Source organism: Tenrec ecaudatus, chromosome 7 (genome assembly GCF_050624435.1).
Source record: "Tenrec ecaudatus isolate mTenEca1 chromosome 7, mTenEca1.hap1, whole genome shotgun sequence".
In the NCBI taxonomy this organism is placed as follows: Eukaryota; Metazoa; Chordata; class Mammalia; order Afrosoricida; family Tenrecidae; genus Tenrec; species Tenrec ecaudatus.
In genome coordinates, this window is record NC_134536.1 from 130,340,869 (window position 1) to 130,368,161 (window position 27,293).

At 57.5% G+C, this 27,293-nt stretch overlaps 1 protein-coding gene across 7 annotated transcripts in view; it reads right to left on the reverse strand.

The window, feature by feature from the left end:
• FOXP4 (forkhead box P4) overlaps window positions 1-27,293 on the reverse strand; it is a 56,900-nt gene that overhangs the window by 15,204 nt on the left and 14,403 nt on the right. For 5 of the 7 annotated variants that reach the window (XM_075555132.1, XM_075555134.1, XM_075555130.1 and 2 more), the window contains exons 2-3: window positions 21,894-22,134; window positions 6,399-6,494 (exon numbers count right to left, since the gene is read on the reverse strand). In XM_075555132.1, the coding sequence (XP_075411247.1) occupies window positions 6,399-6,494; window positions 21,894-22,118 (321 nt within the window). In that variant the 5' untranslated portion in view covers window positions 22,119-22,134. Of the gene's footprint in view, window positions 1-6,398; window positions 6,495-21,893; window positions 22,135-22,607; window positions 22,745-27,293 lie in introns of those variants that run through there. The other 2 variants (XM_075555129.1, XM_075555135.1) reach the window with 2 other exon arrangements.

Here is a 27,293-nt window from a genome sequence, read left to right on the forward strand (position 1 = left end):
ACCCAGGCCCTCGAGGGCCTTTGCTCAGTAAGGGGGACCGGGGACAGCACTAAGCCATTGATAGTCCCATTCCCAAGTCAATCAATTTGGAACCCACTGCCTGCCAGGCGGGCCTGGCCAGGAGGCCCATCTGCAACCTAGGTGGGCAGGGAGTCTGCAATGTGGCCTGCAGGTTACGAGGACCCTGGTTGTGGACCCTCGAACACGCCATGCTCCCAAACACCTGTATACATAGATAGCACACACCGTGGCTTAGAGCGGAAGCACACACGCATGCACGCTCTTGTCTGTATCCACAGTGGGGCTGGCTCCAGGCAGGGAGTTAGAAATGCAGGCTTCTGTTCCTAGCTTTGCACCGAATGTGCTGTGTGACCTCAAGGAAGTTACTGGCCCTCTCTGATGTCTGTGTTAAACGCACAACACAGGGGGTGTGGACAAGAGGGGCTCCTTCCAGCCAGAACTCCGGCAGCTTTCTGTCCCCTGACCTAGGTTAGGCCACCCCAGCTGCAGGGCGAAACAGTGATGTGATTGATTCCCGGCCCCTGCTGTCATGCCACACAGCACACAGTAGACCCACACTCATAGTTTGCTGCCCTGGGACCTTTAAGGTAGCCCTGGGGCAGGAAGGGAGGGGTGAGGCCCAGCCAGGGTGGAGTGTCCTACAGGAACCTGTCCTGGGTGGCACCCTGCCAGGTTTGGGCTACAAGGGACTTGTGGCCCCCAATACCTCCCAGGGGCCCCAGTCCCATGTGTGGTAACTCCCCTCCCTGGTGGGGGCAGGACGGAGCTACAAGGCACCCATCTGGAAAGCCCCAGGCAACAGGAACAGCCAGAGAAAGGCAGGAGTCCAGGGACATTTAAGAAGTCCCCACCACCCCAATTCTCCTCTCCTGCCCCATAGCTCCTGGCTGAGCCCCTGCTGGGAGCACACCGTGAATGAAGGCTGAATGGCTGCTGAAACGCAGGCGGTGGAGGTGGTCAGGGAGTGGGGCACCCATCAGCCCTTCAGGGTGTCTTCACCAAATGAGGAAAGAGAGAGAGGTCAGGGAGTAGAAGCAACCTGCTAGTAGGGCAAGGCCCAGCTGTGTGCTCCATGTCCCATACCGCCTGCCCTGCCCCCTCCCTACCAGAGAGATCTTGAGAAGAGGTAAGAAATGCAAATTGTACCGCACAAGAGGGGCTGCCTATTCCCAAGGCATGCTACCCACCTTCCCCTCTTTACAGACATGTCCCCAGGGACTCCACTGGGAACAGGGCTGCAGGGGGGGTGGGGCTGTCGCTGAGAACCCCAGTATTGGGGGCAGTTGAGGACACAGAGCCGTGAGCGGCTCACGTCTGCTGTCAGGTGCCCAGGAGGTGGTGCTTCCCAGAACCGGAGTCTTTCTGACCCCAGACTTCAGCATGCCCAAGGCCAACCAACATCAGGACTCTCCTCCCTCAGCCCTCCTGCCGAACCGGGGGAGAGGGGCTCCCAACAAAGAGGCACGGGGTGACTGGTAATTACAGAATGTCCTGTCCAAAGCTTGGTGGTGCCTCCTTGTGGGCGTGGCCTGCTCTGGGAACCTCCCCTTCTCTCTCTGCTTCACCTTCCTGCTGGCAGGCCACTCTGGGACCTGTAGAGCCCTGTGATGCTCCCACCACCGCTGGATCCACAAGACTGCACCGGCCAGCCTGTGATCCTCTTGCATTCTGCATCACTGCACGTGGCCGCGTGAGTCTGAAGAGGGACTAATGGGCTAGTACTGGACATGTGGACTTGAGTTGGACTGGGCTGGGGTGTTTTCTCAATACACAATTACTTTTTGATATAAAGCTCTCTCTTACACATATGTGTTACTGACTTGTCTCTAGTCAACCCGGCCTAACACAGTGACTTAAGTTCTCCTGCCCTGAAAGCCCCGTGTCCCACTGTCCTCATCAGCTCACTGGGTCCGAAACACCTGCCTCGCCCACTTCACAGGACCACGCATGCGCCTGGCGTTGGGGCGCATTGGGGGCCTAGTGCTGTGCGGAGCTAATTCTAGGCGGTCTCTCCCCCGGTCTCCACGGCAGCCAGGGGTCTCATTCTCCTTTCCATTTTACAGGTAAGAAAACTAAGGTCTAGGGAGACTCAATAACTTGCCCCCCACCATGGGTGAGCCGGGGGTGAGGAAGGCGATTTGTATAGCATTAAATCCTAAGCCAGTGTGATATTTACATTCTACACCAGCTTCCCAACATGGGGGGCGGTGGTGCTGGTCCATCCAGGGGGCTGCAAAAGCAGGTACTTTATCCTGGATGATCCGATAGACAGTAACCAAAGTGTTAATTACCAGAGGCGCACTGAGTTGTTTTTTCCTCCTCTGGAAAAGGGGCGATAGGCCAAATACAGTTGGGGGACCTGTGCTGTACAGTCTAGATTCTCCATCCACCCCCTTGTCTAGTCCCTCCCCACCACCCCACCTAGCACCTTTGCCGCCCTGTCAGGGCCCACAGGGGCAGAGCCCCAGCGGGGAGCCGAGCTGAGTCACCTCCAGGCGCGTGAGTCACTGAAGGTGGTGTGCCACGCGGATGTGGCATTTCCTTCCTTGGGACTTTCCTGCTGGGTGGCAGGGGACAGTCAGAGGGGGCCTGGGAAGGCCTCCCTGGCCCTGCCATCCCGGCCAATGGCCGAGCAGCTGGCTGGAGGGGTGGCCACAGTGGGCTGAACAGATGACCTGCGTGTATTGGTTGGTTAGGTGCCCAAGCGTACCAACAAAGGCCAGTGTCTTGTGCTGACCACTGAGCTGCCAGTCCCTGGACTGCCCTGAGAATCAGGTGGGAGCTCCCCTGGTGTCCCCGCTGGCCCCTCACCAGGCTGGGATGTGCCAGCATGGGCCCCCATCAGCCAGTCAGCTCCGTAGGCCTGTGAGTCACCATCTGGCACTCGGCCAGGGCAGCCAGACACTCACATGAAGCCCTGGCAGTCTGAGCCCCGGGCTCAAGGCCTGAAGTTGCCTCCAGCCGCCTCCCTCGGGGCCCTGCTCAGGCCCCCGAGTCCTCTACCCACCTCTAACAGAGTTTGCTAAGCTGGGAGGAGCAGTCCGAACGGTGTCTGGTCCAGAGGAAGCTCTCTGGGGGCTGTGGGTTAGCGTGGATGCAATTAGGGACCGAAGCTAAGGACCTGGTGTCCCCGGATGGAACTGCTGAAGAACAGTGTGGGGCGCAGGCTGGAGCCTGGTTCACGTTCAACCTCTTGCAGAGGACCAGAAGGAAGCCCTCAGACTAGTTCTGGGCTTGAGCTGCCGCAAGAAAGATAGCAGGGGAACACCAGGGCAGACTTCCAGAAACACCAGCACAGGCAATTTCGGGGCGTGGGCGGCGCGGGGACACTGAGAACCTGAGCTAAGGGCCGGGGAGCAGAGAGCTACGGAGTCAGGCCTTCTAAGACTGGTCTCTCCCAGCCGGGGCCCACGCCTGGAATAAACCTGTGGTCCCTAGTGGCACTTGGCTGGAGCGGGAGACCTTGGGGAAGCGTAAGGAGTCGTGTGGGCACTGCGGTCTGCCTGTAGACGGGGCAGAGCAGTGGCTCGTAGGATAGGGTCCACTGGACAAAGATTCCAGCCTCCTGTCCCCTAACCTTGCAATCAGCCAAGAGCTCACACAGAGCCACTTCTAGGCCCTGGGCCCCACTCTGGGACGGATTTCCTCCTTGGAGACTGGAGTTTTAGGGTATGGACGAGGAAGGGAGGAAGTTGTCTGGGGTTGGAGGAGAAGGGATGGGCAGACGGGTCTCCAGGCTCATGGGGAAACCCAGACATGGCCCCAAGAACTCCCATTCTCCCCCACCCCACCCCCTCGAGACATAGGGCACAATCTGGCTGGGGCTCCTATACCCAGGGGATCCTGGGTGCTCACGGCTGTGCAGAGCACAGGGCAAGGATTAAAGGTGTGCGCTCTGGGGCTAGCTGGGCAGGTTCGAATCCTAGCTCTTCCCCCTGTGAGCTGTGTGTCCTTGGACAAGTGATGAGCCCTCTTTGGGCCTCCGTTTCCTCTTCAGCAAGATGGGCCCACAATAGCATTTGCCCATCCATCGGAGGCTGAGCGCGCGCGCCTGCGAGGCAAGGATCGCGAGACTGCACCGCACCTACTTTGGCTGTGCTATCAGGAGGGAGCAGCCCCTGGAAGAGGCTGTGTTAGGTAAGTAGGTCACAGGAAAAGAGGAAGCCCTTCCAGGAGGCGGACCGTCACACGGCAGCAACAGTGGGCTCAGACGGAACCACAGTGGTGAGGATGGCGCAGGGCCGGGCCGGGCTGGGTGGCACCACCATCTACTACCCCACCACCATCACCATAGGACGGCTTGTGAAGACAAAGAGGAGGCTGTATGAGTCAGGCGACAGTGCCTGCCCTGCGGGCAAGCACTCTGTAAAGGTTAGCTCCTAGCTTCGGACACACGCAGTAGGCTTCACTTGTGGCGAGGTCAATCAATTATTGGGAGGGGGGCTCAAAAACCAAGTGCTCACTGCCATCGAGTCCATTCCGAGTCACAGCAACCCGGAGGACAGGCTGGTAGAACTGTCCCCTGTGGGTTTCCCAGGCTGTCACTCTCGACAGGAGTGGAAAGCCTCATCTTTCTCCCGGGGAGAGGCTGGTGGTTTCAAACTGCTGACCCCGTGGGTAGCAGCCCAACGTTGTAAGCAGGGCTCCTATGGGAGGGTGAGGAGGCTATGACCCCCAAACCCCTTCCTCTCGTCTTAGGCTGTCCAGCAGCTCCTTCCTTAGGGAGCCTGCCTCCCTGTCTCACTTAGTGCCATCTCCTGCCCCTGAGGCACACCAACCGGCTCAGGCATCACCACGACAGACGTCAAACGCTCCTCTTGTGATCTGAGGGGTTGTTTCGCCTCTACAGTCTTCCCTCTGTTCATGGGCCAAGGCAGCGGGCTTCTGACCAGGAGTCCCAGGGAGATTTCTGATCCAGGAGGTGGGTGGGTGGGGAATCCCCAGTTTAAAGAGGACCCATCCTGACATCACTGGGAGTGAGAACCTTCTACCTCAGTAGGGTGGGAGAACATCCATCTCCTCCTGCTGTGGATTTTCCGGGTTGTGTCCTCCCCGAACCCCTCCAGGACCCTGGTGGTAGTACAGTCTGACGGGTTCCTCTGCAAACCTCAAGGTCAGCAGTTCAGAACCGTTCCTCCGGAGAAAGACAAGGCTTTCTGCTCCCCTAAGAGTCAGGGTCTCTGAAACTCACAGGGGCAGCTCTGCTTTGTCCTGTACCGCCGTGAGTGGACAGCCGTGGAATTGATGGTGGTGAGCAGGCCACTCCTGCTCGGTGCTGGTTCCGGACTGAGACTGCAAGGCTGTGCCAGCAGGGTCACGGTTTTTAAATGCGCGTGCTCCTGCACAGGCCCTGCATCTGTTCACACCTTGAGCTTTTTAAAAGCGGTAAAGCGCTTCTTTGACATCAACTCCCAGATCCGTTGTCAGAGTCTCAGCCTCCACCCACCCCCCCACACAGGACAAAGCCCAGTCCCTCTGGGTCTTCTCACCCTACACGCCCCCCTTCCTCCTCCGTTCCTCCCCACCCTCCCCTTAGCACCCCCTACCCCAAGGCCCCAGACGCCAGAGCACCTCCAGTTCAGGATCCTGCGAACCCTTCCTCCCTTAGATAAACTTCCTTTCAAAGCCCAGATTAATCCTCTCCCCAGTTCTGAGCCTCCCCTGCCGCTGGGGAAGGGGGCAGGGAGGGGATGGGGGCGGTGGGCGGCTGGGGCTGCTAGGCGCAAGGGGAGGGGAGTGGGTTGCCCTAGATGTGACCCAGCCCGGACTCAGACAGCAATTCCACCAAGTTCTTTGTGACACAGAAAGTAAACAGAGGGGGGGGGGGTAGGCGGCACCCCCAGCAAGTCTCCCCTCCCCCAACCAGCCAGATGGGCCAGCAGGCTGGGGAGAAGGAGGGAGGGGAGGGCAGATTGCAAAAGACAACAAAAGAGACTGAGAGACCGGGAGAGACAGGAAGCGCAGCGGCTGGCGGCGGGGAGGGAGAGAATGAGTGGGTGAGAGATAAGGGAGGCCCAGAGAGAAGAGAGGAAGGAGCCGGCACACAGAGTGCCCCGAGGGCAGAGGAGTGACCGAGGGCTATGGGGGTGGGGGTGGTTGGAAGTAGAGGCGATGGCAGCGCCAGGGGGGAGACCCCAGGGTGGGCAGGCTTCGAGGAGCCGAGCAGCAGCTGGGCTAGGGAGAACTGGGGCCTCAGGTAGAGGGGGAGAAAGTAGAAGCTGCCCCCCCACCCTGCCATGCGTGGATTTCCTTCTGGAAAGCTGCCCAGGACTGGGGCATTGGGGGCTGGCCAGAACAGTTCTGCAAAGGATCTCTCCCCTCCCTCAGTGCCAAGGCCACCCTCCAGACCGCCCCCGCCCAGGGGGTGCCCCCCTCACCTGCAGGGCAGGGGCCGGCTGTTTGCTGTCATTGTTCCCTGGGGAGCTCAGGCCTGAGGCCTGCTGCAGCAGGAACTGCCGGGCCACCTGGAGAGCCTGCAAGAGAGGGGCTGAGTCAGTCCCACCTGGCAGCCGCCTGGAGCTGGGGGGAGGGAGAAGGGGGGAGGGGAAGCACTGTCCTATGAGGGGGATGGACCCAGGATTCAGGAGGGAGAGTGAAGGGCGAGTGAGCAGGCCACAGGATCCAATGGGCTTGGGAGTGAGGCTGGTGTCACTGAGAGGAGCGCTGAGGTTCGGAGGTAGGAAGGATGCTGTGTACGCAACCACTAATGCAGAGGTTGGTGGTTCCAGCCTACCCAGTGTGGCCGCAGCAGCAAGGACTGGTGATCTGCTTCTGGGAAAAATCAGACAGCCCAAACCCTCGGGGCAGCTACACTCTGCACCCTGCACACACAGAGTCAGAACCCTCGATTTGGTGGCAACAGGGCTGGGGGATCTAGTAGGACTCACCCCCCTGACCTGCTGGGATTTCGATGGGGCGCCCAAAGCATGGCCCAAGGGCCACACATGCCCCAGGGGAAAGCACAGGGTGCTTGCTCCCAGCATCAACTCACAGGGCCTGCTCTCCGAGGAGCCCGCCCTAGGCAGGAGCTCATCTCAATCCTTCCACCAGGCTGAGGTGGGGAGTCCCAGCCACCTACTGTAGCTGGTGGAACTGTCTAGGGCCCAGGTCAATCAGTCTGGGAGGACTGAGGGAGTACCGGTCAGTGCACAGTGAGAGGCCACAGAGGGAGGAGTTTGGGGCAGAGACCAGGGCTCTAGAGGTCAGAGGTATGGCGTCCGTGGACTAAATGGCCTACTGAGTTTGGGGGATCTGGTGTGTCTCTGCAGGCCTTTGGGGCACTGGAGGTTTAAGGCCAAGACCCGGAGGGTGTGTCTCCTATCTGCAGAGTTACAGCAGGCAGTCAGCTGGGCAACGTGGCTTGGTTGGACCCTGGACCAGAGGGGGTGTAGTTTCAGGAGAGATGGTCCTCTTTGGCCAGAGGTTCGTGTGGCAATCAAGCAGTCAGTGGGCCTGGGAGCTAGGCAGGTGGGCAGAGAGAGGACTATGTGGTAGGGAATGAAGGGCCTGGGAAACCCAAAAGTGCTCTGTAAGGGCTGCTAAGCCCTCCCTGGCCTGACTCTGGGTCAGAGGCAAGAGCAAGGAGACCAGCTTTGAAACCACCTGTCTGCCCCCAGGTCCCTCTCTAAGACAGTGGTTCTCAACCTTCCTAGTACTGCGACCCTTTCATACAGTTCCTCATGTGGTGGTGACCCCCCCCAACCACAAAATTATTTTTGGTGCTACTTCATCACTGTCATTTTGCTACTGTTAGGAATTGGGCGACCCCTGGGAAAGGGTCACTTGACCCTCAAAGGGCGTGACCCACAGGCTGAGAATGGACCTTCACTGTGCCACCTACCAGCTGTGTGAGCTCAGGCAAGTAACTCCATCTACACACACACACACACCACACACACACCACACACCCCCTCCCTCTCTCTCATTTCATAGACTTCTACTCCTGCTCGCCCCATCGGACCCCTTCACAGCAAAACCTTTCTCCAGTGGAATATAGACATGGACCTGCACACACCCCACTCAGCAAACATGCGTGGGGCACCCACTGGGCACCACACATAAGTGCACACCCATCTTCGCAGCCCTGTCAATGCCCACTGCTTGCCTTGGCCTCCCCAGAGGGGAGATGGAGCTGAATTCAGGATGGTGTCTAACTACACAGCCTTCTATCTAATGGAACTTGACCCACAAGCCAAGGCCACAGTCCGGACTAGCATGCTGGGGCGTGCAACCCCCCCACTAGCCCCTAGGCTTCTCCCCACTCTGCCCCCTGACCCCCACCGTGAACCACATGGCCCCATCAGTGTTTTGTTCTTGGGGGGCGGGGGGCATGTCTTCTTCCCAAGATTCACTTCAGAAAGTAAAAGTCTGACCTTTCTGAGAATAAACCTCAAAGGGCTGTGGGAGAAGGGCCAGGGGGTGGCAGCCAGGTCGGCCTACTGCCTGTCTCAGTGGGACCCGCTTTCTGGTCTAATGACCATTGCACTTTGTTGTCCAGGTGAAGGGTAGGGGACAGAGGGGGGCCCAGAGGAACTGGTCAGTCCAGAGGGGACCCTGGTTGGGGTGTGAGATGTGGGGGGCAGAGGGAATTTCCAGGGGAAGTGGTTAGGGGGGAACCTCCTCCTGATGGAATGGGCCAGGAGTTGAATTTACTGGGACATGAAACGACAAGATTTACAGGGAAAAGCACTCCCTGGCCCTGCAGTCACACGTCTCACTTCCCACGTCCCACCCCAGCCCCCCCTCAGACACGCCTTCTACATGCCTACCTCTCACAGGGACAGGGCTCCCCCAGCATCAGCCCCCGGCTTCCTACCCCTTTAGGCCGCAGGCAGGAATCAGATGAGAGGCCAGGCAGGCTGGGGTCTGGGCAAGGCTGCTCTCTGGTACCCACCCCCTGCCCGCCCCACTCTTATGCTTTGGGGGCTGTACTAATAGACCGACAAGGAGGAGGTGGGTCTGAAAGAGAAGTGGGCAGCCCGGGAGCAGGCTCTGCCTGGGTTAGGGGTGTCTGAGGGCTGCCCAGGGGAGGTGGGCACTCAGGCTGGATCCTGAGGATCATGGATCAAGGAGGGGAAGGGTATCCAACTCGGGGCGTGTGACAGAGGAAAAAGTCGGGGGCTCATTTGGGGCAGGAAGTGGAGTTCAGTTGGGAAGCTGGAGGAACATGAAAACACAAACACACACACACACACACGAAACCTAAAAAACTGGAATTGCGCTCGACGGAGCACGGCTTTCTCAGGATGCATTTTTCCCCACTAGGTGAGCACCGAGCAATCACTCTTGAGTTAGTGCACCCAATGGCGTCACCTGGGAAGATTCTCTCTGGTCACAGTGAATTTTTCCGTAACAGCAGTTTCCCTCGAACCTCTTTTTTTTGTCACAGCCGATTTAAGAGAACAACATGCAACTGTGAAATTTTGGTTCCTCCTTAGAAAAAATGCCGTGGAAACTGCAGTGACGTTGAACACAGCGTACGAGGACAGCGCTATGGGGAAAGCTCAAGTGTACGAGTGGCTTTCTCATTTCAAGACAGGTGAAATGTTGGCTGATGACAAACTTCGTTCTGGGCTTCCGTCAACTTCCCGAAAGGACGACAATGTCCACTCCTAGTGCATTTGGAGCTCGTTCCGCCAGGTCCGACTGTTAACCAAGCTTTCTATTTAGAGGGTCTGAACAGATTGCGTAACAGTGTGCGACACACAAGAGGCCTGGTCTGGGGCAGACGCGGGACAGGTTTTGGCACCATGGCAACGCACCTGCCCACACAGCCATCTCAGTGTGCCAATTAGCAGCAAAAAGCAGCAGGCCTCTTTTGCCCCCCACACCTTACTAACCCGACCTCGCTCCATGTGACTTCTTTTTATTTCCATGAGTGCAGAGGGACGTGAAAGGGCAGCAGTTCAACAACACACAAGAGGTGAAGGGAAAAAGAAAACGGAGGTGCTGTCAGCCATCCAAACAGGAGTTTGAAAAATGTTTCCAAGAATGAATCACAGGTTTGATAAATGCATTAAGTGTAATGGAGAGTACTTTGAAGGCGATAAGGTTGTTTTGTTAAAAAAAATTTTAATATATACCTTTAAAAAATATTCAGGTTTTTTATGGGTACCCCCTTCTTGTGTATACACACACACACACACACACACACACACACACACACCATCAGGGGCTGCGGCCCTGCTGGCACTTCCCCCACTGCGTCTGTCCCTCACCTACTCTCATGCTCAGGGCCCCTTGCCAAGCACACACCCTGCATTTGGAGATGGGCACAAGGTCATTTCCTATAGTTTGCTTACAGCCTTAGTTGGTTCCTTGGAAAGATCCATGGGTGCCGAGAGGTGGGGGTGTTGGTCCCCCTCCTCCCCAGCTGGTGAGTGCCTGGGGTGCTGCCAGTACGGTTGCCTCCTGCCCTCGCCTTCTCGCCACCCACAGCTCCAGAGCCAAGAGGAGTCCCTCGAGGGGCCAGACTAGAGAGTGAGAGTCTCCAAAGCCCTACCCAAGTCATATCTGTCGCCCTGAGCACCCTCACTCCTAGCTGGCACTGGGGTCTCAGAACTCCCAGAGCTGCCCATCTGAAGAGATGGTGGGAGATGGCAGGCTGGCCCTGACCGAGGGCCCTCAAAACCTACGAAGCAAACTTGCTGCCATCTGGCAGGTTCCGACTCATAGCGACCCCTACGGGACAGGGCACTCCTGCCCCTGTGGGTTTCTGGGACCGTAACTCTACGGGAGAAGGCACTCACAAGTTTCACTTGTGGGGCTGAACCGCTGACCTGTGGTTAGCAGCTAATGCGTAGCCCAGGACGCCCCCAGAATTCCCGGACGGAGGTCCCCTAGGTGGCACAAATGGCTGCTCTCAGCAATTATCCCAAAGGCTGGCGGTACGGAGCTATCCAAAGGCCACTGAGAACTCCACGGGGTCGGCGCGTGTCCATATCAACTCCAGGGCTGTGCTTTGCTGTGTTTGGGGTTTGGGCCCTGGCAGGCCCCTCTCCTATGATGTCAACCAGCCAGTGGCCTCCTGGAAAACACTTCAATCGAGCCTCGCAGTTCTCAAAGGGCTCCCACATTTCAGCAGCGCTTCACAACCCCGGGAGCTCTGGGGGCGCTGTTGTGTATCCTTGGACATGCTAAGGGCAAGGTCTGCCATTCAAATCTACTAGCTGCTCCTTGGGACAAAGACAAGGCTGCTCCTCTAAGGATTGGGTCTCGGAGACCTGGTAAAGGGTGACTGTGAGCTCAAATCGACTCGATGGTGACACTGAGCTCGGCAGAGAGGGGTCCCCTTTTCCATTTCACAGCAAGGAAACGGAGGCCCAAGGTCCCACAGTGAGGATGAAATACCATTACCCCACTGAGGGGCCTTTGGTTGCATTCTGTCTCCCTTAATCCTTGTGCAACTCTATTTTCAGCTCTCGGGGACTGAGGGGAGGCAACACTGTGGGTGGAAGTGGGAGAAGACCCAGAAAGGAAGCCCCAGTCGCGCCTTCCCTGGTGGCGCCAGGAGCATTGGCTTTTTGACTCACTGCAGTGAGATTTTGAATCCCTGCAGTCAACTCCCAAACAATCTCACTCCACTGGGTGGACACGGGCTGGGAGCGACCCTATAGGACAGGGCAGAACTGCCCTGTGGGTCTCCGGGGCTAACTCTTTAAGGGAGTGGAAAGCCCCGTCTTTCTCCTGCAGAGTGGCTGATGGTTTCAAACTGCCGACCTTGCAGTTAGAAGCTAGATGTGCAAACCACCAGGGCACCTGGGCACTCAACTCCTCACCTAAAAATCTGGCTGTTGGAACCCACTTGGAGGAGGTGTTGTGGAAGAAAGGCCTGGCGGTCTTCCCTGAGGCATATGGCTCTACCCTGCAATCCATGGGGTTGCCAGGAGTCTGATTTGGCTTCCTCTCCTTGGATGGAGAATAAATGCCCTGGATGGAGGGGGTAAGGTCTAGATGCCCTCTAAGGGAAGCAGTACCGCTCTATTCTGCGCACGGCCCCTGGGCAGAAAGAGCTGTCCTCAAATTCTGGCTCCTCCTCCATATGCTGAGTGACCATGGGTAAGTCACTCCACCTCTCTGAGCCTCTGATGGGACGAGGAAGGAGTACTCAGCACAGTGCTGGGTACCCAGTGGGGCCTGGGTGCACATGACCCACTCTTATTGTCACAAACCCTTCACCCACTGGGTATTTGCCCAGCACCACCCAGGACCCCTTGCCAGTCAACCCCTCTTCTTGTGTATGCCACCCCTGCATTCTTTCTCCAGTCTGAGAACACTAATGAAACTGAACCCCCCTTCCCCCAGCGCCCATTCAGAAGTCGTTAGCAGGATCTCCACAATCAGGAACAAATGGCTTCTAAAGCTGGCAGCGGGAGGGAGGGAAGAGAAGCTGGACTTTGGGGGGAACAGAGCTGCAGAAATGACAAACTCGCTGGCCAGGACCACACCCCAGTTTCTGCCCCTGAGATGTGGCAGGCAGGGCATCCCCTAGAGAGGCCAGGTATAGGGTGCTTGCTTCATTCCTCCTTTCTCCTGTGCTCTGGTCTCAGCCTTTTGCTGGGTGTATCTGGGGTGGGGGGGCGGTATGGTGTTCTGGGAGCCAAGCTGAAGGGCTGACCTTTGAGGATGGAGCAGAGGAGCCCCTGACCCAGTGAGCTGGGAGCAGCAGAGTGTTCAAATAGTCCCCACCTAGCAGTGGGCCGGGACAGCAATTTCACTGCCTCTGAGTCAATGCCAACTCATAGCGACCCTTACAGGGAGGGCCAGAGAACCCATCTTTCTCCCTGGAGAGGCTGGTGGTTTAAAATGGCTGACCTTGAAACTGGCTTAACGGCCAGTGACACCGCCAAAGCCCCTGATAGCAATTTAGCAGCCAAAAAATAAAATAAAATAGGGGAAATGTGCCGATACTGTGTGTGTGTGTGTGTGTATGTCAATTTATATATTTATATGAACGACTAGACATCTAGTCCAGCCTGTCTCCTGGCCATCTCTCGTAGGGCAGCGTGGAGCTGTGCACCGTAGGGTCTTCAATAGCTGGTTTTTGGAAAGTAGTCACCAGGCCTTTCTTCCTAGGTGCCTCTGGGTGAACTTGAACTGTCAGCCTTTCTGTTAGCCACCAAGGGTGTTAGCCATTTGCCCTACCCAGGGACTGTGTGTGTGTGTGTGCGTGCAGTCACTCCCACATGATGGGTGGTGTGTGGGGATTCCAGGTAAATGTACTTCTCATGCAGGACTCTAGCCCCAAAGGGTGTGAAACCTTGACCTGGTTTGCGTTGTCATTGAGAAACTGGGGACCCAGAGAGGGTATTCGCCCAGTCACACCTGGGGAGCAACAGAACCTGAACTCAGGTGGCCCCAAACAGGGCTCTGCCCAGGGAGTGTCTGTCAACGGTGGGCAGTGGGAGGGAAGGCTCGGGGAGACAGTGAGGTCTCAGGAGACACGCTCTAAGGTCCTGCTGAGAATGGGAGAGAAGCACGCCCCAACTGAAACTGTATACAAAGACCAGGCTTCCTGCACTTCCAGAGACCCTCGGACCCTCGGCACGGGGTCCTAAGACCCCCTTTTAACCTAGAGGCCAGCTTTCAGCCAAGTGACAGACTGGCCCCCATGAGATAAACATGTAACTCAGCACCATAGACTCCCCCCAGGGGCAGTGTGTGGCCAAGATCAAAGAGGAGAAGACTAGGAGGGACAGGGAATGGGGGGAGGAGGGCATCTGTGCTATGATTACATTGTGCCTGGGGAATGGCGAGGCAGGCCAGATAGCAACCAATGTCACCAACCATTTGTGTGTGTGCGCTGTTGGCTGCACACTTTTACCCAAACTATCAGATGGCATTTTAAGACTTCTAGTCTGACTTGCGCTGTGTTCAGGGACAGCAAAACAAAACAAAACAAAAACTCAAGAAACAGAAACAATCCAAACTCATTTTGTCTATAAGTTCAGAGCTACTTTGGGCAAAATCAAGGTTCCATCTTCCCCAAATGGTCCTATAAATGCATTCTAACAGGGGGTTGGCTAGCTCTCAGGGAGGGGGTACTAGGAGGATCTTGGAGAGTGCTAACACACACTCCCCTCCCCAACCGGAAAAGCACCCCGCTCCCCTCATTCTCAGGCTTTCTTGACTTCCTATTTATTTGTCAATGATCCAACAAGGCATCTGAGAGGAGCCCTGCTGGCGTAGTGGTTACAAATGGGGCTGAGATCTGCGAGGTCAGCGGTTCAAAACCACCAGCAGAAAGACAGGCAATTCCATCCCAGTCTACAGGTAACTAGGACTTGGCCCACTTAGCATGTTGGTGGGGTGCTAATGGCAAGGTGGGCAGTTTGAAACCAGTTGAACCGTGGGAGTGCCTATCCTATAGAGAGCTCGTCTCAGAAAGCCACAGGGGGCAGCTCTACCCTGCCCTACAGGGTCGCTATGAGTCAGGATTGACTTGACCAGTTAGTTATAAGGAATCCGCATGCCTTAGGTCCTGGGCACCCGCCATGGCTGTTTTAATAGGGCTTCCATTCTAATGGGGTGAGACCCTAGACACACAGAGAGAGAAAAGCTGCGGGCTAGGCGATGCAGAAGATAGCTGGGTGGCTTGCCTAAGGAGATCTTTAACCCGGGCAGGAGCCATCTTCCCCGGGAGGTGGGGGGTGGGCAGGCAGGCAACACTGGCTCCAAAGGCTCGAGTGGGGAATAAGCCTGGTGCCTTATGAGCAGCCAGCCCTTCACTTGGGCCACTGTGACTGCACGGGCTGATGTCACAGGCAGGCAAGGGCCAGGCTCACAGGATATTTTTAACCTCATTCTAATTTGAGGGAAAATCATTGGGAGATGTTTAAGCAGGAAGCAATGTATCATCCCTGTGTCCTTGGCGCAGGTTAAAAAGGCGCTTTGGCTGCTCCCCTCCATGTCAGGGGTTTGAGGCCACCAGAAGTGCCCGAGAAGAAAGGCCTGGCTATCGTTGTATGAAAAGCCACTGGAAACGTGACTGGACACGGTTCCACTGGGGAACACGTGGGGTCACCAGAAACCGGAGTCAACAAGAGGGCAGAGGCCTCCCCGACGGCCAATCATAAGAAGCGTTTGTTGATTTAGATTTATCTGGACAAACTGCAAATCCACCCTTGCAATTCCTGGCACCAGAGGGGCAGGGGCAGGGGAGCCCGGAAAGGGGTGCGAGGTCCACAGCTCCCAACCACGGAGGGAAGTGCCCTGGGGAGGCCCAGGTTCTTCACCAGGTGGGCTTTGTCCTCAGGCATAGAGCCATAAAAATAAAATTACAGGAGGGTGGGGAAGAGGAGACCATAAAACTTCCCCAAGTGATTCTGCGCACCTTTTTCCCTTGGAGAGGGGAAAAAAAAAAAGCTTTTTGGAAAAGGCTGTAAATTTTTTTTACACCAACCTCGTAAAAATGACATCGCGTGTTCTCAAATTAGATCCATTAAAACAAAAACCAAGAGCGCACAGACAGGCCCGTGTGGGTAGAAGACACGCATCCCGCTGCACAGGGAGCCCGGGTTTCCAGGCTCCTTTCCCGGCCAAGAGATTGGAGCATGCCTGGAGGCGGGCCTCTCACCTCCAGGGAAAAGAATTGACAAATGAACCCCAACCACACAGAATAGAGAAAGGCCGGGTCTGGCTGCACCCCTCTGGCAGCTGCACTCAGACTCCCCCCACCTCCCGCCTCCGCTGCCTGGTAGCCCACCGTGGCGCCTAGCTCCTCAGTACTGCAAGGGCAGGGGGGGGGGGGTGTCTCGGGTGGCAGTCAGAGGGACGGAGGCTGGCAGGGCAGTCGTAGAGGAACGAGCCGAGGTCGTGGGGGAATTGAGTCCCCCTCCGCGCCTCCCAGATGAAATGGTCACGGGGGGGGGGGGTTCTTGCGATTCCTGGGGGTCTTCTCCCAAAGGGTGTCTGTTCTCAGGCCTCAGTTCGGAGCCTGGAGCCCTGGTGGCAATCACTGGACGGGAGAAAGCTGCACGGTCGCCTTGGAAACTCTATGGGGCCATTCTAGCCATCCTATTGGGCTCCCATGTGTCGGGATCAACTGGACACCAAAGATGGGTTTGGCATTTTGTTGGTTTGTTTTGAGGGCGGGTGGTGTCAGATGGTTAGTTCAGAGGCCTGTTGAGTTTCCTACTCTCACATGTTACTCTGGTCGAGCACAGTATGGGGCTTGTAACAGGGGGGCTGCAATACCTTTCTGAAAGCCTTCAGGATAAAGGAACAAGCCCCCCTGGGGGGGGGGGAGGAACTAGCTGACCCATAGGGAAGCCCCCCAGCGCATCCTGCACATTTCTTCACACCAAAAGTTGAGTGGGCACTTGGTAGGGAGTCCTCCCCACCTTCAGACAGGGACGCAATGACCACTCCCCAAATTCTCCCCTCTTTCTATAAAGTCCTAACAGTGAGGGCAATGCCTGCCATGAAACGGGTATATGTGGGGAAGAATCAGTGTGTGCGTCTGATTCTGAATTCCCTACCAGGAGGGAATTGGGGCAGTGGTTTGACTCTTTCCTGGACCCAGGAAAACGGGGCTGGGGATCCCTCTCTCAGGCCTGGGTCCCTCCCACCCCTCCTGGCACAGCTCCCTCTTGGGGAAATGTTCCTTACTGGGGCTGGGCAGATACACTAAACCACATGGCCTCTGGCTAAGGAACCCCGGAAGGGTGACTAGGAATAAAGGCTCCCAATCCCACCTCCTCACACATTATCCCGTCAACCCGGCCCCAGTTCATCTCCTTCCTCACTCCCATGCTCACCGGGAAGGGGGGACACTTTCCCAGCTTCCCCTGTGGCTGTAGGGGGAGGGGGCTTCTCACCACAGTCTGAAGTCCTGGCTCCCTCCCCAGGAGTTCTGATCCCAGTTCTCCCTCCCTCCATACCCTCAGACGCCAACCCATGGGGAGGGCCGAATTCTCCAGAAGGCAAAAGAAATGTCCAGGAGATGTGAGGACCAGCGAGAAGAGCAGAGTCAGGGGCAGGCGGGTGGGAGTCCTAAAGAGAAATGGGGCCAGGTCTGAAAAGATGTGTGTGTGCACGCGCATGTAGAGGGGGTGGGGTGCTATCCATAAGTAGCTTGGTCAGGGAGGGCCAGATGGGGAGCAAAAGGAAAGAAAAGTCTCTTCCATTCTCCTTCCTCCCCTCCCCCAACGCCCTGACCACCCTCTCCCCATTTCTTTGGAGGGAGGGGGGCAAGTAAAAAGCCCATTAATGTGCAGAGACCCCCAACCCTTTTGAATCTCCTCACAGGATGTGAACTGGGGTGGGATTTGGCCCCAGTTGCCAAGGCAACTGTGGTGGGAGTTCCCAGACGCTAGGCAACCCTCCTGTGACCCTTGCTGACCTGTCACCCCCACAGCCCGGGGACAATGGGAGTGCGTAGTCCAGAGGCCCAGGATGCCTTTCAGTGAGACCGCCAGCAGCTTGGCCGCCCCCATCGGCCTGGCTCAGCCCTCCTGGCCCCAAGTCCGGCTCTCCTGAGCCACAAGGCCCCCAGTCCAGCATCCCAGTCCTCCCTGGGCCTCCACCTCCTAGAAGCTGCCACCCGCCACTCCCAGCCTTCATTGCCAGAAACAATAGGGTGTCTGGGGGTCCCTAGAGAAGCCCCCTGCCGCAATATCGACCAAGAACCTTTTCGTAAATGTTTGCGATCACAGTTTAGGTGGTGTTCAGATTAGCATCCAACAGAAGGCTGCCTTCAGAGACACCCAGCCAAGCGGGGACAACTCTGTGGAAGGGGCCAGCAGGGCAGGGAGCTCTTCCTTGATGAAGGAAGGGGGACGGGTGGGCGTTCTTTCCAGCAGCTGGGGGCCACCCCTGCCAGCCAGCCGGCCCAGGGCAAAGCAGGCCTCGATGCCTGTTTACAGGGGGTTAGGGGCGATCTGTGGCCTGAGGCCTGCTCTGCTCCCCTAGCTCCTTCGTCCAGGAGAGGTGAGGCTGTGTGGCCTTGGCGAAAGCCCCAAGGGCAGAGTGGAGTGGTGTGGCCCTGTCCCTCACCAACAAGAGCCCAACGCTGGGCCTTGAACACTGGGATGGAGCAGCCGGCCTGGGACCCTCTCTAGTCTGCCGGGCCTGCCAAGGCAGCCAAGTCAAACCACCCCCACCCCCACTCCAGCCGCTGTTTAAACAAGCTTTGTTGCATGGAAACAAGAGCCGGCTCTTGTTCCAAAGCGACGTGGCCGCCCTCCCCAGCACTGACTTCTGATTCGTCCTGTTTATTTCTCCCTCCTCTGTCAACTCATCACACTTCCAGGGCTTATTTCCCTAGAGCCGAGGACGGGCACCAGTAGGCACACATGGAGAGAAACGACCGCGACCCTAAGTGGACACGAGGTGGTGTGTGCCTCACCCGTGCCCACACCCCCTGCCCCAGCTGGCGCTCGAGTGGCCACCCAGAGCCCGTGGTTTCCCTTTGTATAAGGAACCCCTTCAGGCTGAGGAGTGCCCTCATCCACCCACCCGTGGGCATTTCGTGAGCAACACAGCATGTGCGCTATGGAGGCGTGGCGGGTGACAGGTTGGGCAGCTAACCACAAGGTCAGCAGTTCGAGAGCATTAGCTGCTTTCTGCTCCCATCAACAGCGACAGTCTCAGCCTCCAGGGTCCAGAGTTTTTCTGCCTCTGAGCCGAGGGGGGATTCCCCACTACATCACCTGGGCTTCTCTGCTACTTGAGGGGCCTCTGAGTCGCCGTGACTCAGTAATTGACTTGATGGCAGTGACCTTACCCCACCCCACCCCCACCCTTCTTCCACAGGGGACTGAAGGGGTGTGACAGGAGCAAAATGAGGGGGCTCAGCACCCTGAACCAGGGCTTCAGAGACCCGAGCTCCAGTCGCAACCCTCCCTGTGCCATGTGGCCAAGCCCATGCCTACCTCTGGGCTTCTTTCCTGGCTGTGACCCAGGAACAGGATCAAGTCTCCCCGAGGTGGCAGGCACCCCCGTGGCACAGCAGATACGCACCCGGCTGCTAGCCGGCAGGTTGGTGGTTCGAAGGGACCCAGCCGCTCCACGAGAGCAAGCTCAGGAGCCCCGCTCCTACAAAGACTCCTGCCAGAAAAGCCCTGCCTGGTCACATGGGCTGCCATGAGTCAGACTCAGGCTCCATGGTACCCAACCACAACAGCAGCAGCAGCAGCGACAACCCAGGAGCGAGGGGTGATTAAGTAACACAGGGCATGTGGGAAAGGAGACCTGGCCCTGCACACCAAGCAGATGCTAGGCCCTTGTTTATCCTCCGTGATATTTGTTTATGCTTCCTGGTTGTGGCTAGAGCAGAGAGGGAGGAGACGCTGGAGGGGCAGGCTGTCCTTCTACAGGCCTGTTACCCTGTGCATGGTCAGAAACCTTTGCCGTCCTCGGGGCACCACCCACACCCCCACCCCCACCGCTTCAGTCGGATGTTGGGCAGTGCAGGGTCAGATGGCTTCATTCTCATTCATTGATTTATTATTTATTATTATTATTTTGGGCCAGTGTAGTTTTGCAGGGCCTCTTTTCCTAGTCTGGAGCCAACGCAACCTTTTTTAAAGTCTCAGCTATTTTCCTTGGCCCTGGGCACGAGGCCCACAGTGAGCCCAAATGGATAAAACAGCCCTCTCTCTGCTTCCCAAATCCCCACCCCGGTTTCTTTGTGAAACAGATATAGGATTTTCCAGGACTTCGGGAGAGTCCCCAAAACAAACAGAAATAGCTGGGCCTTAGAATAGTAGCTGACGGGACATGGCTGGCGTGTAACGGAGAAGGAAGAAACCTGATCGGCACAGACAGTTCTCCCCCACCCTACAGAGCTCCCCAGTTTTCCAGATGTATCTGCATCCACTCTTTAAAATCATTTAAAAAGAGAAAGCCCAGGGGTTGGTTTGCTCCCCGGCTGTTGTGGGGTGACCTCGAGTCCGTTCCGACTCATAGCTGCCGTACGTGGGGGAGCTGCCGCAGAGGGCTTCCCACGGAAGAAAGCCAGCCACCGGTCGTTCCTCCGTCTGAGTCACTGGGTGGGTGAGAGTCACCAGCCTTGCACCGTTACACGACCAGGGTTTCTCAGTTACTTGGGGGGGGTCTTGGCTTTAGGGGTTACATATAGGGCTCCCAACCACAAGGACAGCAGTTCGAAACCACCAGCCTCTTCCGAGAGGGGAAGATGAGGCTTTCTACAGAGTCTTGGAAACCCACACGGTTCTTTTCTGTCCTACAGTCATAATCGACTCAATGGCAGCAAGTTTGGGGTTTTATTTTCTCCTCCCCTTTGCTACTAACTGGAGTTTTTCCATCGCTCTATCTGCCTAGGGGAAGAAGGCCTGCCCTTACACAATAAGCGGCCTCGGGGACATTCGGTGGGCTGTGCTTTGTTATTTGTTCTCATCGAGAGTAGGATTTTGCCCTTGGTACTCTGTTCCTAGCAGACAGCACAGATTTGTGAGGGACCTGCTCAGGGAACCTGCTGGATACCACCTCCCTGGAGGAAGTAGCCAGGAACTTCCTGCTTATCTCTACTGCTTCACAGAGGAAGTGATTCGATTCATGGTCACGTGGCGCTGGGCCCACGTGGAGAGAGATGTCCTATTTCAAATGTCATCGGATCCTAACAACCCTGCTACTTGGGGCCTCAGAGGGCTTGGACTGCCTAGGATTCTGCCCGAGCGCTTTCAGTTCCTGCTTGCCTGCTGGCCGAGCAGCTCAGAGAAGGGGTGCAGGCCTTCTCAGGGCGCTATCTCTCATTGGACCTGGGGCTTTCTTGGAAAGGGCCCCCTTTGACATCAGGGAGTGAGGCCAGAGGCCAGTGTGACCACATACATCCCTGCACCCAAGACACAGGAGTGGGGGCACTGGGTAGAGAGGTGCAACCAAGACCTAGCTTTTCCGCATTCCCAGCAGAGCCTCCAGGGGCCAGTGCCACCAGCATTGATTGGAGGAGAAGAATCACGCAAGAGCTGGAGAATCCCAAGGCCAGGGCTGGCTGGGCCGGTTCTGGGGAACTTGCCGAGCATGATTCCCCCTCCCCATACCTGCCCAGTGGGGCAGGGACCTGGGGCCCCTGCTCTGCCACCACCCAGCCAGGCTCCCCACCCTAGTGCCTCTCGCTGCCCCCACCCCTACCCCCACCCCCAGAGGCCGATCCTGAACTTCTGAACCAACCCTGCAGTTCAGGGAGTGGAGGAGGATGGTGGAAGAAGGCTAGAGTCTCCCCCACCCCGTCTTTGACCTTTTCCCAGCAGTCCTGGTCCCTGGTGGGGCCCAGTGACTGCAGTGTGCACGCACCAGCTGCGCTGGGGGAGAAAGGGGAGGCAGTCCGCTTGGGCAAAGACCTACCAAGGGGCAGTCCTGCCCTGTCTCCTGGGGTTGCTATGAGTCAGAACTGGCTATGGAGTGGGCCTGAACGTGTAGTGTCTTCACAGCTTGGATCCCAAGCTGGGCAGAGATGGAGACGGAATATTTCATAATACAAATTAATACACCGGGACCCTCTTCCCCTCCCCTCCCCAACACATATGCACCCATCTAAAGTGGGTAACCCCACCCCCCCCACCCCAGTAACCTACTAGTCCTTGTCCAGGTGCTTGTCAGAAGCAGGCCCCCACCCCAAGATGAACACTTGTAAGTGGGTAGTGGGGGGCTGCCCCCTAGGCGTCTTGCCTGATGGGCATTTCGGGGGTGGGACTGCCAGCTCCCGCCTCTAAAAGTCCCCTCTTGGGAGCCCTGCCCTGCCCTGCTGCCGAGCCAAGGGAATGCATAGGGCGCAGAGGGGGGCCGGGAGGACCTGGCGGCGCCAAGATGTTAAAGTGAGGCTGCGCAGGGGCGCCCTGGGGGCTGGGCTAGGGTGGGCCATGCGTGGTGCGTCTGCTCCCCGGTGGCCTCCCGGGAGGCGCGGCTCCTACCTGTTGCTGCTGGAAGTGCAGCAGCTCCGCGGGGCTCAGCTCGCCGTTGCCGTTGCCGTCCGCCCCGGCGGCGCCCGCGTCCCTGCCCGCTGCGCTACCGCCGGCCGCATTCGCAGCCCCGGCCGCCCCGCCGCCGCCGCCATCGGCCTGCCCAGAGAGGCTGCCCACACCGTTCTGACTGGCCGGGGCCGACCTGATTGTCTCGGAGGCGGATTCCACCATCATGTCGTTCTAGCAGGACCTGGAGGGGGAGGAGAGACACGGGGGAGGGGCTGAGGCTCCAGGCTGGACGGACCCGGGCCAGGTCCACTCAGGAAAAGCCCTCGCCCCCCCCACCACCCCATCCTCATCGCCCCCCCTCTTTCACACACTGTACAGCTACCATCACCACCTGATCCCCCACTCCTGGGCCTTCTGCTCAACTTCCTGGGATTCTTGGTGGCCCTGGATCCCAAGGTGGCCTGTCCTCTAGGCCTAGGTGTTGGGGCAGCCCCCAACTGAAGCAAGGCCCCCACAAGGCCCCTCCCCGACCTCCCACCTAGGAACTCCTCAGTCCCAAGACTAGAGGTAGCCCCTCAAGCACCCAGAGGTGTGGCCTGAACCTATTCTAGCCTGGGGGAGGGGGGTGGGCTTGAGTTGATAGGTGAGGGGAGTGTCTTCCAAAGATAAGTGATTCCAGGAAGACCTGACCACATTGTCCTGTTCCCACCCTACCTGCAATTGGGGCCTCTGGGGTTCTTTCTCTTCTAGTTAGCAGGTTCCCGCAGGGCTGGGCAGCAAGGGGCTTTAATGAACACAGCGAAAATGGCGGCCATCACCAAGCACCTAATAGGAGCCAGACACTGGGGGAGCGGGCAGGGAAGGAGGGGGGCAGGCCTGTTCTGCCCTTCCCCATCTCCCACTTGGAGGCCCTGGAGGCTCAGTCCAACGGCTCACCTTGGACTCTCAGTGATGTCCAGTCCTCACTGTCTTTACGAGACCATTGTACAGATTGGAAAACCGAGGGTCCAGAGGTAGGTGATTTTACCCGAGGCCTGAATTCTGCCCCTAAACACCCGACTTGTTGGAAGTCTTCCCAGACCCCACTGCCTCTCAAGGAATGGCTGGAATATCTCTTGAGAGGTCAAGGGCAGAGAGGAGGAGGTAGACAGCTCCCCCCACACCTCCTGGAAACCCCAGTATCTCTGGGGGGGGGAGGGTTGCACACAGACTGTGATGATGATAGGAGACTGGGAGGGAGGGAGGAGCAGGCTCTCACCTAGCAGGCAGAGTTCTGAAATTCTGGGGTAAACCCAACTTCCCCTGAGCCCCAGCCCCTTGAGACAAGTTGGCGGTGGCTGGTGTCCACTGACCTTGGGCAGGTTTCTTAAATCCTCAGCTTCGGCCCCCTTATCTACAGAACAGAGGTCGTTTGTTCCTGCCTCAGAGGGTGCCGCGCGGAGCACACAGCTGCATGTGCACAGCACCAGTTGTTCTTGAATGCTGTCCACTTGGTTCCAACTCAGAGTCACCTTATACGGCGGGCAGAACGCTCTGTAGGGCCTCCCAGACTGTCATCCCGAGCAAGGCTAGCTGCCGACTCTTTTCCCCTCAAAGGGATGGGGGGATTCTAACCACTGGCCTTTCACTAGTAGCCACTGGTGGCGCAGCTGTTAAGCACCAGAGTCAGCCCCAAGAAGGATCAGCCCTGCCCCACCTGTCCTAATGATGGAACGATGGCTGTGGGACCCAGAGATGTCAAAGACTTGACCCAGATCACACAGAGGCCATCAAAAGGGCAAAGTGGCACTCACAGCAGCCAATAAGGTCATGGAAGCCAGCCCAGTGTCCTCTCCTCCCCTGGCCTGGCAGACCAACACTCCCCCCCTCTCCTCATAACCCATGGCCCAGTCTCCTGGCCCCACACGTAGGTGTGGGTGGGTGAACACTGCAGTAGGAAACAGGAGGGAGGAAAGAGAATGGATAAACTTCCCTGGGGTTCTCGTCCAGATGCCAGCTCCCAGAGGCATCTTCTCCTCCCACCCGACTGACCACTCCCTTCTGTCCTTCCAGGGAGCTCTCTTCCCTCACTGAATGGGGCCCCAGGGGAGAGAGTGTATGAGGGGTAGAGGGGGGTTGCAGAAGGCTGTGGATGGTGGGGGGAGGGGTCCAATGGGAGCCCCTGGGTTCACTGCGCCTGTGGCTCCCTTCCATTTGTGACCCTGGTGTCTCTGTCGCCCTGGAGCTGTGAGTACCCCTGGGCATCTCTGTGCTCAGGAAGCTCCATGCTAAGTGTTCCCCAAGTGCCTACTCCCCTCACCCACCTCCACTGGTACCCCCACTCCGGGTTCTGAGGGGAGCTGGGCTAGGGTGCGGGCCAGGCTGGGGGCGATGGTTCGGAAGAGATTGAGCACTTGGTCTCAGGTCTTAATGGCCATGTCAGCCTGAGGGCCAGTGGCCACAGCATGATGGATGGGGCAGGCATCGTCCTCCATCCACCAGAGAACAGGGCTCCAGATTCCCCCCCACCCCACAACTCAGCCAGCCCCTGGAGCCCCTGTTTCCTACAAGGCCGAATACCTGCCCCCCACTCAGGTCTGGGCCTGGGTGACAGGAGGGGGCTGGGAAGACAGTGCAAGGAGTGACTCTGGGCCCCTCTCCCCCAACCTTGGTCCTGTTTGGGGGGTCGAGAGAGGAGCTGTCTGCCCTGAATCCAAGTCAAGATTCTCTGAGATTGGAGAACTCTTGGACCCCAGGGAACAAAAACCAGAGATTCAGAGTTAGAGATAGGCAGAGAGAGAGATAGGCAGAGAGAGAGATAGGGAGAGAGAGAGAGAGAGAGAGAGAGAGAGAGAGAGAGAGAGAAAGCAGAATCCAACAGTCCCTTCTCTGGAGTAAGAGTGCCCCCGCCATTCAACACTCACCCATTCACCATAAAGTTACAGATCATAGGGCAAGTTTGGGATGGGAAAAAAAAGAGGAGGCGGATGCAAACAGCAGTCCCTTTCTCTTTTTTTTGGGGGGGGGGAGAGTAACAGAGTGACACCCAGGGAACAACATAATTGCGGCAATGTGGTGTGTAATAATAGCTACTCAAGGGCCGATCATTCATATTAAACAGGGTGAAGCAAGCCTCTCATTTGCATACTTGAGATTATATGCATTTGAAAAGTCATTTCCGCAGGGTGTATGAATGGCATTAATTCCCATGTGGCAAGCTCTGCCCCCTCCCAGGGCCTTCGCTCTAGATGACACATACTCCACACACCCCCATACCTCCTTCCACAAGGATGATCCCATCCACCCACCTAATCCCCTCCCCCCAACCTTCCCGACAGGTGCTCCCAGGTGATCTCCCCACTGGGACACTGGCCCGGCAAGAATAGCAACAGTCTCCCACTGGTGTGCAACCAGTACTGGGAGCCTGGGACCCAGCCAGCTCTGGGCAGGATGGGGTACTGGGCAGGCCTTGCTATCATATCAGTGCCCTGAATGCCAAGCCCGTGGGGCATGAGGCAGAAAGTCAGGTCTCAGGCGGGGTTCAGACACTAGTCATCTGTGAGTCCTTCCCTCCCTTCTCTGTCCCTTGGTTGTCTCCCCTCTGCATGGAAAGATGTTCTTGGAGGGTGCCTTTGACACCCACAGCTCAAGGAGATGAAACCTCTAGTCTAGCATGTGGGCAGGAAGCCAGTGTTCTGGTGGCTGATGGGAACCACTGAGCGTCCATTTGCTCCACAGTTGTGACCTCCATTCTCAATCCAGACCTGAGCCACCTGCTCTGGTATCAGAGTGCTCCCTCTAAGAGTTCTGGGTGGTCCTGCATCTCTCCACATCCCCACCCTCCTACACCATCACACCTGTCCTCTGTCACAAGCAGCAGAAGGGATGGGGAGACATCTGAGAATTCCATCACCTGGTTTCAAGGTCCAGCTAGGTGACCTTGAGCAAGTCCCTACCCTCTGCTGCAGTCACTGGGGGACCTGAAAGCCTGTCTAGGACTTGCTAACACTAGGGTTCTCATCCCACTCCAGCCTTCTTAGAAGGCCCACCCCCCACCATCATGCATTTGTGGGGCTCCCCACTATCTTTGGCCTGCACTTTGGTGGGTTCTGGGTTCCTATTCCTCTGGGTTCCCCTTGGGGGAGCCAGGGCACCTCCTTCTACTAGGCCTCAGGGATCCCATTGACACTGTGGAAAGGAAGGAAGCCAGGTTCCTTCCACAGCCGCCTCTTCCGCTCTGTGGGGGCCTGTGGGCTACTGGGGACCCCCACTTCCCCTCTAGGATCCTGGCCGGCCCATGGGGTGCACAATAAACAAGGCCCTTCCAACTTACTTGGACCTGCTCCATCTCCTCCCCAGTGAGAAGAGAGGAGATTCACCCACCCTGGGGCCAAGGGGGCAACCTGGGGGGCTAGGGGTGGGCCTTGTGGGGGAGGGGCAACAAGACCGGGGAGCCCTGCACGTGGAAAAACCTTTTGTGCCTTTCCGTGAGCCCATATGGTGTAAGGAGGATTAATTACCGTAGCTTTTTAATTAACAATCGCTTAATCTGAGCGGTAACATTTGCCACGACACCCTGCGCCTCGCCGCGAACCCGCGCTGCCGGCCCTGCCAACTCATCAATTAATTTTTATTGACGTTTTCTTCCCCAAACAGGCACAATACCAGGGTTTTCCAATTAACACCTCCGCGAACTCTAATTAGTGCAATTAACAGACTGATGGATGCCTGGAGTTTACCCTCCAGGGAGGGAGGGGGCGGGGCAGCCCCCAGCGCGCTCCCGGGGCGCGTGCCCCGCCAGGCGCGCACGTGCACGGCGCCACTGAAGAAGAGGGCGCCCCGCCTCTACGCGGCCCCCGCCCCCACCCCACCCCCCACCCCGGCTCACGAGGGAGCACGCGGTGGGGGCGTGACCACAGGCAACCTGAGCCCGGAGCGGCGGCGGCGGTCGGAGTGGCAACAAGAAACTGTGTCTCCAGCCGCCTGGAATCCAGTCGGAGGGTCGCACGGAATGCGGCCTTGCTTAGAGGGGGGACCTGGTGTCCGTCCCTGGCTTCATCGCAGGACGCAGGCAGTAACGACTTTGGGCAAGTTAATTCCCCGACTTCTTAGCGAGGCTGCAGGCTGCTATCTATTTACAAGCACAGATTGCAGTAACAGGCAAACAGAAGCTTAAGACATCACGGGGGAAACAAGAGTCGAAGGAGGGGAGGAGCAACACACGGGGGGGGGGGGACCCGTGAGCAGGGGTGTGGGGGTGTCTCACACTTAAACGTGTAACACACCTGGAGGGAGTGTAGCACACGTGTTGCTGGGCCCCACCCCCGAGTTTCTGATTCAGCAGGTCTGCGGTGCTGTCCTGTGAGCCTGGACAAGTTCCTGGGGGGCTGACGCTGCTGATCCGAGGCCCAATCTTCCCCA